The sequence below is a fragment of the Mustelus asterias genome, chromosome 2, assembly GCF_964213995.1.
Source record: "Mustelus asterias chromosome 2, sMusAst1.hap1.1, whole genome shotgun sequence".
Classification (NCBI taxonomy): Eukaryota; Metazoa; Chordata; class Chondrichthyes; order Carcharhiniformes; family Triakidae; genus Mustelus; species Mustelus asterias.
In genome coordinates, this window is record NC_135802.1 from 129,558,394 (window position 1) to 129,573,555 (window position 15,162).

The 15,162-nt window shown below is 39.3% G+C and overlaps 1 protein-coding gene across 2 annotated transcripts in view; it reads right to left on the bottom strand.

The window, feature by feature from the left end:
* Positions 1 to 15,162, bottom strand: part of LOC144511281 (protein Jumonji-like) — a 444,126-nt gene that overhangs the window by 244,966 nt on the left and 183,998 nt on the right. For both annotated transcript variants that reach the window (XM_078241463.1, XM_078241483.1), the window contains exon 2: positions 5,151 to 5,301. In XM_078241463.1, coding sequence (XP_078097589.1) covers positions 5,151 to 5,301 — 151 coding nt within the window. The remainder of the gene's footprint in view (positions 1 to 5,150; positions 5,302 to 15,162) is intronic.

Below are 15,162 nucleotides of genomic sequence, written 5' to 3' on the forward strand. Positions count from 1 at the left end.
TTTAGGAACTTTCAAGCGGTTATTGGATAGGCACATGGAGCACACCAGAATGATAGGGAGTGGGATAGCTTGATCTTGGTTTCGGACAAAGCTCGGCACAACATCGAGGGCCGATGGGCCTGTATTGTGCTGTACTGTTCTATGTTCTATCCCTAGTATATCCCATCTACTGCACACTCAGTATAAAGCAGGAGATTGTTATGGGTCTCACATCTGTTTTAATCATGCAGAGCCATCAATTGCTGATGACCAACTTCTAACAGAATTTGACTTAAAGTATGATGGAATGTGGAGTGTGGGCAAGAGTGTGATAGAATTCTCTCCACTAAACCTCAACACCATCCAGGACAAAGCAGCCTGCTTGATTGTTTGTGGACAGGGTGCTATTCAGTCCCTCCACCAACAGCGCACAGTAGCAGCGGTGAGTACATCTACAAGATGCACTGCAGGAACTCACCAAGGCTGCTTAGACAGTACCTCCTAAACCCACAACCAATACTATCCAAAAGAGCAAGGGAAGCAGATACAATGAAATACCACCACCTGGAAACTCCCCTTCAAGTCACTCAACATCTTGCCTTGGAAATAGATTGCTGTTTCTTCACTGATGTTGAATCAAAATCCTACAACTCCCTTCCCAACACCACTTGTGTACCTATATCACATGGACTGCTGCGGTTCAAGAAGGCAGCTCATCACCACTGCCCACATCCCTTGAATGAAGACAGAAAAGCTGAAGAAAACCAAATAGCAGCCATGTTTATAAGTCATATGTGTCATATTCCAACAGTAGGAAAGAACTCAAGCCAATCTTTACACACTTTAATGAGCATATATCTTAGAAACCCTACAGCACAGAAAGAGGCCATTCGGCCCATCGAGTCTGCACCGACGACAATCCCACCCAGGTCCTACCCCCATATCCCTACATATTTACCCACTAATCCCTCTAATCTACGCATCCCAGGACACTAAGGGGCAATTTTAGCATGGCCAATCAACCTAACCCGCACATCTTTGGACTGTGGGAGGAAACCGGAGCACCCGGAGGAAACCCACGCAGACACAAGGAGAATGTGCAAACTCCACACAGACAGTGACCCGAGCCGGGAATCGAACCCAGGTCCCTGGAGCTGTGAAGCAGCAGTGCTAACCACTGTGCCACCGTGCCGCCCCATATATTTTAGAGTTATACATGGCAAACATGCACCTCCCAATCCAAAGACCATTGTTTACATCTGTGTCTATTTAGAGGCACAATTGAATCACTAGTTACCAGAATACAATTAAACACAATTGAAAATTAACAGCAGGTCTCCACTCAAGAGTTGTGCCCCTTGACCCCAAACTAATTGTCCTGCAACACATGTGCCAGGAAGTCCATTAGTGTTAGTGACATACCACACCAAAAAACTGAAATATCCTTTTGGACGAGCAGATAATTGTGTTTAGAAACGATTTGTAAGATTTTTGAAATGGATGAGCCATTTTGCAACTGTTTTCCCTTTTTGCACTGGATGTATGACTTTCTGCCATCATTGGTAAAGTATCTGAAAATGGTAACCATTTTCATTCATTTATTTCTGTGCACTTGAAATTAATAGTCAAGATTACATCTATTTTAAGTGTCAATCTCACAATTCAGGACAACAAACCACTGATTCCTGCTCATAACTAGGCAGATTTCTAAAATGAAAGGAACTGTTCCTTAATCTAAACTTCAACGTTAGAATTTATAAAGCTGAGTTTTACTGAAAAGTTTCAGGCAAGTTTATCATTTGTCAGTGCTAATGTGACTAAGCAAGTTATATCATTTCCTTATGTGGCTCAGTGTCAAATTTTGTTTGGTGACATCCCCCGAAGCGTTTTGGGATACCTTAAACATGCTTTACAAATACAAACTGTTGTTTTTGCTATACATTCCTCTTTTGGTCATCAAGGCATAAGCCAGTTTTTGATACCAAATATTTTCATTGCACATGACATCAGCTTTGCTATCACAACAGTATGTTGTTATTAAATGAAGTTATAAATGTAGCATGTGACAAATGCACATTTACCTTACTGAGCTCATATTGGCAGGTAACACTATTTAGATGTCCTTTGGGATCTGGTGCAAGGTATTGATGTTGTTCATTTGGCCTTTCTCTTTAAGGTCACAGCTAAATAACCTAGCTGTTTGTAAATTCCTGAAGCTATGGGCCAGTTGTTTGAAAATTCAAGGCTCCAAGAGGGAAAAATTTGGAGAACTTTCTCTTCTAGAAAGGTTTTGTTTTAATCTGCAAGGTGAGACATTTGCTCTTAGTTCAAATTGCAAAAGTTCCAGTCAGTTGAAAGTTGAAAAATCATTTTCAAAAAAAAGGGCCAAGTCTTGTAACAACAAATAAGGCAGGAGAGATAATAGATATACCAAATGACTTGAAACAATTGATAGGAGGTAGTGCAGAAAAGGACTTGGTTACAAATTGTTTCTCAGCAGAACTCAAGATGGACAAGTCTCCAGCCCTGGTATACACAGAGTCTTTTGAAAGAAGTCAGAAAAGAACCAAGGATCTGGCTACAATTTTATAAATCTTCAAAATATGCTAGTCATGCTAAGAAACTAGGGATTAGACTCCTTCCCCTTGCTCTAAAACAATAATAACTTGGTAACTACAAACTAATTCGCCTATCCATTGTGGCAAGTCATAATCCATAATTTGAGAGATAAAATCAGTGAGCATTTATTTAGAAATGCATAGGTTAATCAAGGATAGCCATCAAGAATTCATGATAAAGTTAACAGAACTCTCTTTTTGAAGTGACGATCTTTTATATGGAATGTCATCAAAATAATTCCACGTAGGCTTTTGGAAAGCATTGAACAATAGCATGGATAGAAAGTTGGTTGATGGATAGGAGTCGAATAACTAAGTAACATTTATATTGGATTAGAAGCCCAATCCTGAGTGCATATTGTATATAGTGATGATTTGAACTTGGAAATAAAAGGACATAACTTCAAAAATGTGCCTCCATGCAAAAGTAGGGGATGTGGCAATTGGGGAGGAGAGTTGCAAAAGACTTCAGCAAGATGCAAACAGGTTAGCAGAATAGATGGGTATCAGGTGCAATTTAATGTAGGTAAATTGGGTGTTATAAATTGGGGGGGGGGGGGGGGGGGGGGGAGAGAGATTGTATATAGTGAATGGAAACGTGCTGAAAGTTCAAAATTCAAACTTCACCCCGAAATTGCAGTAGTAGTAAATAAAGCCATAAAACAGGCCATCAGCATTTTAAATTTTATAACTTGGGCAGATTACAGTGTTAAATTTCACCTCAGAAATATTTGAGAGATAAAGTTACCAAATTGGACTGAACATAAGCTTAGTGATGAAAAATTTTAATTTTTACATACTGCTAAGTAAGTTGTGATTGCCAAGTGCCAAAATACTATAACGTAGCTTTGAGGAGGAAAAACATAGATGAACTGAGATTGTATTTGGAATTCAGTTTCACATTTGGACTCCAGTGAATCTAGCATTAGCAGTAAGCAAAAACCAAAACTGAGCTTTTGATTGGCTGGAAGGATGGCATGAGGGCTAGAATTGTAAGTAAAGGGTACAAGATTAGCTTGTTGAAAGGAAACCAGAAACTCTTCCCTTTGGTCCAAAATTGCAAACATTTGGTTAGAAGTTATTAGCTGTATTGACACAAGTGCACAACTTAGGCTGAATTTTGAAAAAGCTGCAAAGGGGTATAAAAAGGGTGGATCGGTAGAGTCATTTGCTAGGGATTTAGTGTCCTCTGACAAATGCTTAGGACTCTTGCTTGGAAACTAGTTGTGCACTTGCTAGGAAGTTGGCATTTGCACAAGTCATTGCCAGTCATCACAGGCGATTGTCATAGGCTGGGGTGACTATTGTAATTGTCACCAGGGTTTGCGCAAGAAATCCAAATCAGTAGTAAAATCCAGCATGAGGGCTAAATTAATAGTTGTAATAAAGGTTCAACAATCGTGAGAAAGAGTGATATAGTGAGAGAGAGATGCAGCTACAGCTGTTAAGGTAGACTGAGAAATTAGAGGTGAAGTCTTAGAGCTACAAAAGAGATTTTGCACATATGCTAAAGTTGAATAAATTAAAACCTTGAAGCATGTTGACAGTCAAGCCAGTAGATTCAAGGAACCAAGAGACCACAGAAATTCTGGGTTCCACGGAAAGACAATGTATTGTGCCATGCCTCAACTAGTGAAAAGTATTAATCTTTGTTGTCTAATAAACCTTATTAGTTCGCATTCTAAATTATTGTCTTTTTACCAATAAGGTTATCCCCCAACATGAATTTTCTTACCCTGGTGATTAGTATGGAGTCCAAATCCCAACAAGATAATAATAATAAACTTGTAGAAAAGATTAATTAAGCCACTAAGTGCAGTATGCCATTTTAGTCAGCTCTTTACAGAATATGTTGAAGTCAAAAAGTTACCACACAGGGGTTTTTATTTAGCTGGTTTACCGCAGAAAAATAATGGAAGAGTATTCTCGAGCTGCTAAAATACAACTCCTGGGGAAAGTCATCTGATTTACAAGTTGAAAGGAGGTAATTGTACGTTGGGAGTGCAGGGGTAGATGGAGGTGAAAGGGAGAAAGATACAAAGATCAACAATGTCATAGTAATTTTGTATGTGCATTTTGCACAATTTCTGTCTCAATTCTTTTTCTGACTTCCTTACTCACTTTGCTTAGATTGGCGTGCTAACCTACTCATATATTGAAGGTTTTGAAATGGGTATGGTGCTTTTTGCAGCACGATAGCTAACACGGCATTGATGAAGTCAATTTCCAATTCAATTACAATCAATTTCATCTATGACATTTTGAGAATTATAGAACCTTGCAAAAACAAATCATTCCAATTAAAATCTTAAGTGAAGTGAAAGTTTTCTGGTATTTAGTTACAAACTGACATTTTATTTTAAAAAGTTATGCTAAAAAAAACAATCAAACCTGCGGCCAATTTTACAGAGTGTGTGGGTCTGATGTTATCCTGGATGTAGATCCATTTGCCAATTTGGCTGGAACTCAGAATTTTATTGGAATTTCACTAAACTGCTACTATCAAATGCAAGTTAACCTACAGTGACGTCACTCGTGTCTTTATTCACTTACCATTCAAATTTTTCCCATGTGTTTTATCATCACTGCTCCCATTTATATCACCGTACTGCCGCTTCTGCGAGTTCTTAAATTCCTTCAACGACAAGTAAAGGACCTTTCGGACAACTCTCTCTTCTGACCACGGAATTCCATCATCGTAGTCCTATAGACACAAGTAACAGTACATGGTCAGTATATCAAAATATGCTAATTTAATGAATATCCTCTGCATTGCTAGGTTTAAATATTTTGGCTCAAATGCAGATTGAAACATTAAAAAGTACAAAATATATTCTACGATGCAATCATAAAACTGACTGCTCCGCCAGCGTACTGCCCTAAATTGAGCTACCTAACAAAAGTGCATGGGTAGTGGTTAGCACTACGGCCTCACAGCTCCATGGACCTGGGTTTGATTCCCAGCTTGGGTCACCGTCTGTGTGGAGTTTGCATGTTCTCCCCATCTCAGAGACTTTCCTCTGGGTGCTCCGGTTTCTTTCCACAGTCCAAAGATGTGCGGGTTAGGTGCATTGGCCTGCTAAATTGCCCTTTAGTGTCCCGGGATGCGTCGGTTAGAGGGGTTAGTGGGGTAAATACGTGGGGTTACGGGGATAGGGTCTAGGTGGGATTGTTGTCGGTGCAGACTCGATGGGCCGAATGGCCTCCATCTGCACTGTAGGGATTCTATGATTTCTATGAACTACCACTTTTCTGTAAGAATAAAAGCAATAGCAACATGTATAGCACAGGTTCATATGAATCTAAAACAGGAGGAAGAGGTCAGTTAAGTAAGTTAAGTAATCCTCCTCCACTGATAGTGGTCCTCAAAATATAGCAAGTTAAGAACAATAACAGATTGTTGAAAACAAACGGGAGGGCACAAATCAAATTTATGATCTTAAAAGTTAAAATGGCAATGGGGGCGGTGGAGGGCAAAGAAAGCTTCACAAAGATGGTGGTAAAAACTTGGAATGCTTTGTTATCAATCACTGTTGAAGTACCGTCCATAAGTACTTCTGAAAGGCTATTAGACAGACGTTTAAAATGGATTAAAGGGTGATGGAGAAAAAAACCCAGGAATTATTCATGGAAACATCAGACTTTAAAAGACTTGAGTTTTAGATTTTAAAAGTGGACATAGATCCAGAGATGGCTGAGATGTACAGCTAGCCAACAACAAGAATGACTGCAGGGGTTTCCTTGAAGGAACAATGGAATGTGCTTCCAGGCATAGTACTTGTGAAACTATATGGAAACTGATTCCCATCTCCACTAAGGACTAACGAATGCAGGCGCGCACGCACATCTAGACAATTATACCCAGGGTCCTTTGATGGCATTCCTATGTATACTCTCGACTAGGCAATTATACCCTGGTTTTTTGATAAAATGATTATGTTCATTTGTCCTTAATGGAGACAGCTTTTGCAGGAACTAAAACTCCATCTGACAGTCGATAAACCAGCAGAAGGATTGCCAATGGAAAAAGAACTGAAATCTATCTACCAAATTACAGAACACCTGAAACGAAGAATCAATTACTGGAATCAACCTGCATTGGCCACAAAGTGTCATCATTTACTCAGAGAATCTCAGAATCCCTCCAGTGCAGAGACTCTGCACCAACTCTCAGAAGAGCATCTTACCCAGGCCAAATCCCCTGCCCTATTTCTGTAACTCCATGCTTTTAACATAACTAATCCACCTAACCTACACATTTTTGAACACCAAGGGGTAACTTTGCATGGTCAATTTAGCATGGGATTTCACTAGGTGGCTTATGTGGAACAAATACTGATGCAGATTTGAGGGATCAAATGGCCTCTTTCTGTACAGGACCATTAAGATTCAAGTTTAGGAGGAGTGTAAATTTAAACTCTTTAAATTTCCATTCTTTGCAACTATTTCATTTATCATTCTAACGGGGTAAATATTCCCTTTTATATAACCCTGTAGGTGTTTCAGATACACTATTTCCAGGTTTGAACAATTTTTAAATAACACTTTTGCAAACTATGCAGCATGCTAGCTGTTGCTTCATTATTTTTTTAAAAAGGCCAGCAGTGAAATGCATCTGCAATGAGCTCACGGCAGTGCAGTATGAAAAGCTAGGTTGCAGACCATTTTGACTAGGCCTTTAATCCCTCCTGCTCTGGAAATGTATCCAGACTGCCCGCCTTTCAGCTATTCAGTCTGTGCGTTGACCAAGTAAACATACACCTTGGAAAAATAATGTTGGACAAAAAAACATTCTGTACTCCCCAAAGGGTAACAAACGGTGGATTATGTGTAATGTGCACATAATTGTTTACCTGATATCGTTAATTTAACACTATACAAGGAATTCAAGGATTGATTCATCCAATAGCAAGTTTTAATAATTCCAAATGTTAACTCAAAACAGCTATCAATGTCAAGTGCAACTGAGATGCTGGCATGAATGACTGCAGTACACTGACTCACGCAATAGCCAACTGAATAAATGCTTTCCCTGGTGTAGCACTAAATTGAACAGACCAGCAGGTACTGATTACATGTCTATGCTGAGTGAGCTGATCTATTGATGTCAGTCAGTCAGGGTCATAAAATTGGTTCTCATAACCCAGAACCAGAGAGGAAGGGAATAACTCCTGACTCCCACTCCTGACCTTCTTAGTGACTGGTAACAGTAGAGGCATTGGGAGTGGACAAGTTTGAATTGGACTGTGATGCTGCCCAGTCAAATAGCCTAGTGTTACACACAGTTCCAGCAACTGGGGAACATCCCCTTTGTTAGAATGTAACCAATGGTAACATGCTGAGGGGGTCAGCTGACCAGCTAACCTGGTAGACTATGTAACCAATGACAAAATTATGTGGTGGTCAGCTGACCAGCATAAATAAGAGCAGTTGGGAAATTTGGGAGCTTGGATGGCCCAGGGAGTGGCCTCAAGTGTTGAAGTAATGAAGTTTCTTTATTAAACTTTTTAAATTTGATTTTGTCATTGGTTTTGTTTTATTTTAATGCTTGCAACTGAAGAGTTCCTTCTGTTGGATGAACATTGGTAGCAATGGACGGTTGTCTTAAATTAATTTGAAAAAGGGAATCTGTTAGAATGTAACTAAGGATAACACTGGATCTGTTATAATATGACCAATGGTAACATACTGTGAGGGTCAGCTGACTCCGTATAAATAAGTAGCAGTTGGGAATTGTGGGAGCTTGGTTGGCCCAGGAAGTGGCCTCAAGTGTTGGAGTAATGAAGTTCCTTTATTAAACTTTTTTTCTTTGATTTACTTGTTGAAGTTAGCTTTGTTTTATTTTATTGCTTGTAACCAAAGAGTTCCTTCTGCTGGATGAACATCCTTCCCTGACACAAAAAGCAGTTCCAGCAGAACAAAGAAAAATTTACAAAAACTGAAAGTCAGAGGCTTGTTGCATTTCTCTTTCCTTCAACCCCTATACTAACCAAATGCAAAAGAAGAGATGAAGATATATACAATGAAGGAGGCCGTGGGGGTGGCAAAAGGGCAGACAAAGTGCATGCTGGACCAGAGACCAGAAGGGAAGAGGATACTGAGGGAGAGAGTACGGCACTCTATTAGCCAGATAGTTAAAAACTCAGCAGACAATGTACTTTGACTTTAATCTTGGGCGGGGTAGAAAGTAATAAAGGTCAGCTAGTCTTTGGATAATGTATTTACTTTAACATTTGATTATAACAGAAGAGATTATTTGATGCCGGCGGTACTACTTTAAAAAATATGTGCTGATAAGAAGTGCAGCTACCCATACAGCCAAGACTGTATGGAACATCAAAAAACAAAGACACATCAAGATCAGCCCTGAACTCTGGCAAACACTTTTGCACGTCAGTGATAGCATGCTGCTTTTGCTGTGGTCACATGGGCTTTATAGTCATTAGTTATGGTTTCTTGCCCTTGAATTTCTCAAATGCTGTACAGTTGCCAAGTGAGAAGGCTAGACTGTGCGCCCATTGTAATTGCATTCGTGAAGTCCAGTTTGCTTGAATCAGCATTTCCCTGGATGTGACAAACTGAAAAGTTCTCTTTTGCTCTTTGGTCCATTTCAGTCAGCCCCCTCCCTGGCAGTTTCTGCCTAATGACCATGTCAAATCAGTCATTTCCTAGTCACAAGACGTTTTCCTCTACAGGCTTTCAGAGCTAACATCAAGGATTTAAAAAAAATATAGGCTCTATTCAATTCCAGTTGGCTCAAGGACATGCTTATATAACTGCAAACTCAGTAAGCGCATTACGTAATACACAATGATGAAGCAATTGCATTTTTTTTCATAAAAGCTGGCATAATCTCGTCCCAACAAGGATAAGAAATAATAATTGCTCGCCTCTCTTGACAGCTGTCAGAAATTTTCCATTTAAACTTGCATCCAGCTAGTTACTTCACAAGTTTGGCCATGTTTGACCAGGGGACACACACCAACATCCTCTGCTCTAAAGGAACAAAAACAAACTATATCTACTATACATTGGAGAATAGTAGCTGCTCAGTCATAGTTTGCAGATCCCCATTTCACTTGTTTAAATGTTGTAAAAACAAGACATCAACTGAAAGAAAGACAGCAATTTCAAGACAAATTAAGTTTTAAGTTGCAAATTAAACACATTACAACAGTAGATGCAGCTATCACGTGCCTCATTTAGCTATGGAGACCTAGAAAGGCAATTGACTTTGAGACCCCTTAGAGGCCAGTATTTATTCGATTTGACTATCCTAAAGCTTTTGTATTTGCATGCAACAGTGCACTGTTGCAATATCTGACGATAATACAGCAAGATTCTGTTTTGCAAATGAAACTCCAGCACAGTATTTCAGTGATTGCCAACTCAATAAAAGTATTCAAGATTCAAAGAATTTCAACATCTGTAGACTTGAGGATGAATGCTGGAGCATTTAACCCTCAAACAATACAGAGATTATGTGATCATTATCACATTGTGGGAGCTCGCTTTGAGAATATGCACCTTTTCTACAAAGCAATAATGACTGAGCTTCTGGACTTCATTGGTTGAAAATTGCTGAGGTCATAAAATAAACTATACCTGCAAGTCTTTCTTTTCATCCACGTATTATGAATATTACAGACAATAACCAGCTTGATCACATCAGCAATATTTTGACTACATGTACGGGAGTGGATAAGTCCCAGAAACTTTTCAAGGAGGTTACCACGAAAGTGGATGAAGGGAAGGCAGTGGATGTTGTCTACATGGACTTCAGTAAGGCCTTTGACAAGGTCCCGCATGGGAGGTTAGTTAGGAAGGTTCAGTCGCTAGGTATACATGGAGAGGTAGTAAATTGGATTAGACATTGGCTCAATGGAAGAAGCCAGAGAGTGGTAGTGGAGGATTGCTTCTCTGAGTGGAGGCCTGCGACTAGTGGTGTGCCACAGGGATCAGTGCTGGGTCCATCTATATCAATGATCTGGATGATAATGTGGTAAATTGGATCAGCAAATTTGCTGATGATACAAAGATTGGAGGTGTAGTGGACAGTGAGTAAGGTTTTCAAAGCTTGCAGAGGGATTTGGACCAGCTAGAAAAATAGGCTGAAAAATGGCAGATGGAGTTTAATGCAGACAAGTGTGAGGTATTGCACTTTGGAAGGACAAACCAAGGTAGAACATACAAGATAAATGGTAGGACACTGAAGAGTGCAGTAGAACAGAGGGATCTGAGAATACAGATACATAATTCCCTAAAAGTGGCATCACAGGTAGATAGGGTCGTAAAGAGTGCTTTTGGTACATTGGCCTTTATAAATCAAAAGTATCGAGTATAAGAGTTGGAATGTTATGGTGAGGTTGTATAAGACATTGGTGAGGCCGAATTTAGAGTATTGTGTGCAGTTTTGGTCACCTAATTACAGGAAGGATATTAATAAGGTTGAAAGAGTGCAGAGAAGGTTTACAAGGATGTTGCCGGGACTTGAGAAACTGAGTTACAGAGAAAGGTTGAATAGGCTCACTTTTAACATTTAAGAAAAACTTGGACAGGTACATGGATGAGAGGGATGTGGAGGGATATGGTCCAGGTGCAGGTCAGTGGGACTAGGCAGAAAAATGGTTCGGCACAGCCAAGAAGGGCCAAAAGGCCTGTTTCTGTGCTGTATGGTTCTATGGTTCTAACAGGAACTAGAGGAGCATCGTTACAAACATCCCTGGTTGTTTTACAATTACAACTTGAAATCAGAGTATAGCATCTGCTGGAGGCCATCAAGTAACATGACTAGCATTTTAGAAGGCTTGACATTTTAAATGTTTTCATTATTTAAAAAAACACAACGAAATTGAGCACTAATAAATCTTAAACAATTTCTCCTCACTGAAAGGTTGAAACTCTTCATCCCAAAGGGAAGAAAGATCTGGATGTTAAAATTCTTCACTGCCCACAGTTGACTGCATGTATCTAAATGTCTTCCCTAGAGGCTTTCTCCAACTGACCAAAATTCAGACATTCAGCAAAAAAATAAATTGAACTAGTTCCAAAATTCCTGTTCTGCAATACACAGACCATCATAATGATCTGTGAACACAAGCACGAGAGCATATTCCATGAATGAGGTCACTTCTGCTTCAGTTACTGGGGATCATGATGGGGGCCAGAGTTTGGTAAAAGCCCAGCCCTATATAATATTAAAAGGTTCAGTCTTCCTAAATTTTATGCAAGAAATCAGGATGCAATTCCTGTATTTATATAAATACAGTGAAATGATTGGAGATGATACTGTAAGAAAAGTCAGAGAATAGCTCACCTTTCCACTGACATCTGCATTTAAAATTTTAATACAGTAAGATACCAAGACCCACCTTGATCACCACTTTCAGGACTATTTGCCTCACTCCTTTTGAGTCAGAGTGTCACATTAGCACTCCACTGGTACCTTTCCAGAATCCAGGGAATTTTGGAATATCATAACTAATGCATCCGCTATCTCTGCAGTCACCTCCTTTAATACCTTAGGATGCAAGCCATCAGGCCCTGGGGACTGATGCCTTTAATTCCATCAGTTTACTTATTACCTTCTCACTAGTTATAATAGTTTCACCAAAATCCTCTGTAGTAAATGCAGTTTTTGTGAAAAAAAATCATCTTGCACTGCGAAAACAGACAAAATATTGTTTTAGTGCCTCTGCCATTTCTGCATTTCCCATGATTACCTCACCATCATCATCCTCTCAAGGGAAGGGCCAACATTTACTTTCACTATTCTCTTTCTTTTAATATATTTATAAAAGCTTTTGGTAGCAGTGTTTATGTTTTCTGCTAGTTTCCTTTCGTAGTTCATCTTGGCTCTTTTGATTTTGCTTTTCTTGACGTTTAAAGTTCCCCCAATCCTCCAGAGTGGCACTAACTTTTGCAGTATGATATGCCCTAATTTTCGCCTTCATGTTATCCTCTACTTCCTCGTTAAACTATGGATGATTTTTCACCGATAATTCCTCTTCCACTCAGGAATATACTTTAATTGAAAGGTATTTAGTATCTCCCTAAACATTTGCCACTGTTCTTCAACTGCCCTGCCCTTTAATATTTTTGACCAGTCCACTGGGGCCAATTCCTTCCTCAAGCCTGCATAATTACCTTTGTCCAACACAAACTCTAGTATGCAACTGTCTTCACTCTTTCAATCTGAATTTGAAACGTTAGCATGCTATGATCACTCCTTCCAAGAGGATCATTACTTCCGACTGGAGGTTTAATTATTACCTATCCAAAGCTCCAGCCTCAACCAAACTCAAAAAGGGAACAAATATCAATATGTAGCTAAATGCTGAATTAACATTCAGCCATCTGCCATGCTGATATAGCCTAGGCAAAACCTGGAGCTATTGTATCAGTTCCTAGATCAATCAGGAAATCCCTCTAGAGTACCAGTTTATCCACATATTAGCCATGAGAAGCCCAATTTCAAAATATCACAATTTGAGGTATTACCATGATGAGTGAACTTCAAAGTGTAAGTGAGCTAAACTTCGGCAGTCAGGTTGTAATACTCATCCAATTAGGATCTAAATTCAGTAATAAAATTAAAACAAGGTTGGAGAAGTACTTCAAGGGAAGTTTGAGCAAAAACGCCGAAAAAAATACAGGATGAATACTTTACCCCGTTAACTGCTAGAAAATGTCAATCAATTTTGCTCCAAATTCTCTCCATCAGTTATTACATAATGACAGGTTCAAATGCTGCTCTAGCTGAATGACTAAACTTTTCCTTTATTGAAACTGCTATATCCAGAGCCTGCAAGCATTTTAAAAAATATAATTGGATCAAAAACATTTTGTTTATTCCCTCAATCAGTGTCAGCAACAGCCTAGATACCTACGTAGCACCCAACTGTAAAGGCTGAGTAAATCATAGATGGATGGCCAAGCACAGCATTTTTTTAATACAATGAGCTTACTATCCATCAACACATACTGAAATTCTGGTATTGTACTAGGATGTCATTGTGGTCAATCAGAAAATGAACTGCTATTTAAAATATCTCAACAGCTTTTATTTTACTTCTGTCAACCTGGGTGGACAAATTGTGCTCCTTTTTTAGATAAGAGTCAGTCATGGGGCAGCACAGTGGTTAGCACTGTGCTGACCCAGGTTCAATTCTAGACTTGAGTGCCTGTGTGTGTGGAGTTCACACATTCTGCCCGTGTCTGCATGGGTTTCCTCCAGGTCTGGTTTCCTCCCACACTCCAAAGATGTGCAGATTAGGTGGATTGGCCATGCTTAATTGCCCCTTAGTATCAGGAAGATTAGCAGGGTAAATACGTGGGATTACAGGGATAGGGCCTGGGTGGGATTGATATCAGTGCAAGTTCAATGGGCCAAATGCCCTCTTTCTGCATGTAGGGATTCTAAGTCAGCCTGCCATGCAAATCCTCTCTCTTTGAAAGTTTTCTACATTGCTGCAAATTAAAGTTTCTCTTTCTTGAATCCCAAACTCTTTAGCTCTGTACACGTGATCCAAAAACATTCATTTTTGTTACAGGGAAACGGCTTTTGCACAGGTTCAAAGTTTTAATACGCTGTTAGCTCACAGTTGAGAACATGAGCCATAGGGATCATCTTGTGTCATTTCCTCAGCCTTTAAATCCTTACAAGTCATTAAGAGAAAAATCTAATCCAGCTCCTCATATGACTGATCAGCAAATTAGGAGTTTAGTCCAGCTATCAATCACTGTCAGCAACATTTAATCTGCTCACACAATGCACAGCTGAAATCCATCAGTGGCCAGTATAGAGGAGCAAGGACATGAGTGAACAGAGTTGAATTAACACGCAATCCCTCAGTTTGTTTCACTGCAAGCCATTGAACAGCATCTGATAAAATCTTTCCTTTTGGAAAAATTCAGAGCCCTCAATACATTTAAATATGGAAATAGTATCCTTTTATGGAACATATCTCAAAGTATTTTTTTTAAATTACGTTCTTTTCAGAAAAGCATAACAATCACGTAGTATTTTGTTGTTTAGCAGCTTGAGGCTCTGATCAGCTGATGGCTTGGAGAAAAGAGACCCCAAATTGAATTGAATTAAATACAGCCAATATGTGCTTGACTTTACACTAAGTATTTGCTTTGAACTGCAGTAAGCATTTTGTAATTATCGCAATCTGCATATGCAAATTCAGGTGAATTCACATTTGGAAGGTTATACATCAACCATTTGGCAACAAGATGGGGGTGGGGACAGGAGGAGGATGGGAAATGTTAGTTAAGTGCATAATTGGGAAGGGTTGGGGTCAGAATGAAAAAGGCAAATAGAAAGACTGCAACTAAACTATTCAGGCAAAATTATTAAAAGGGCAACTTGCTCAGTCACTATCAAAGAAATAAAAACCACAACAAGCCTGCTCCTTTTTCATTGATAATCACATTTCTCAATTCCTTCTCCTAAAAATGCATGCATCTTGAAATAGTTATATAATATGCCACTGGTTAAATTTTCTTTTTCGCTAAACTAATGAATGGAATGAGAAAGAACATTAAATGGAAAATTCAC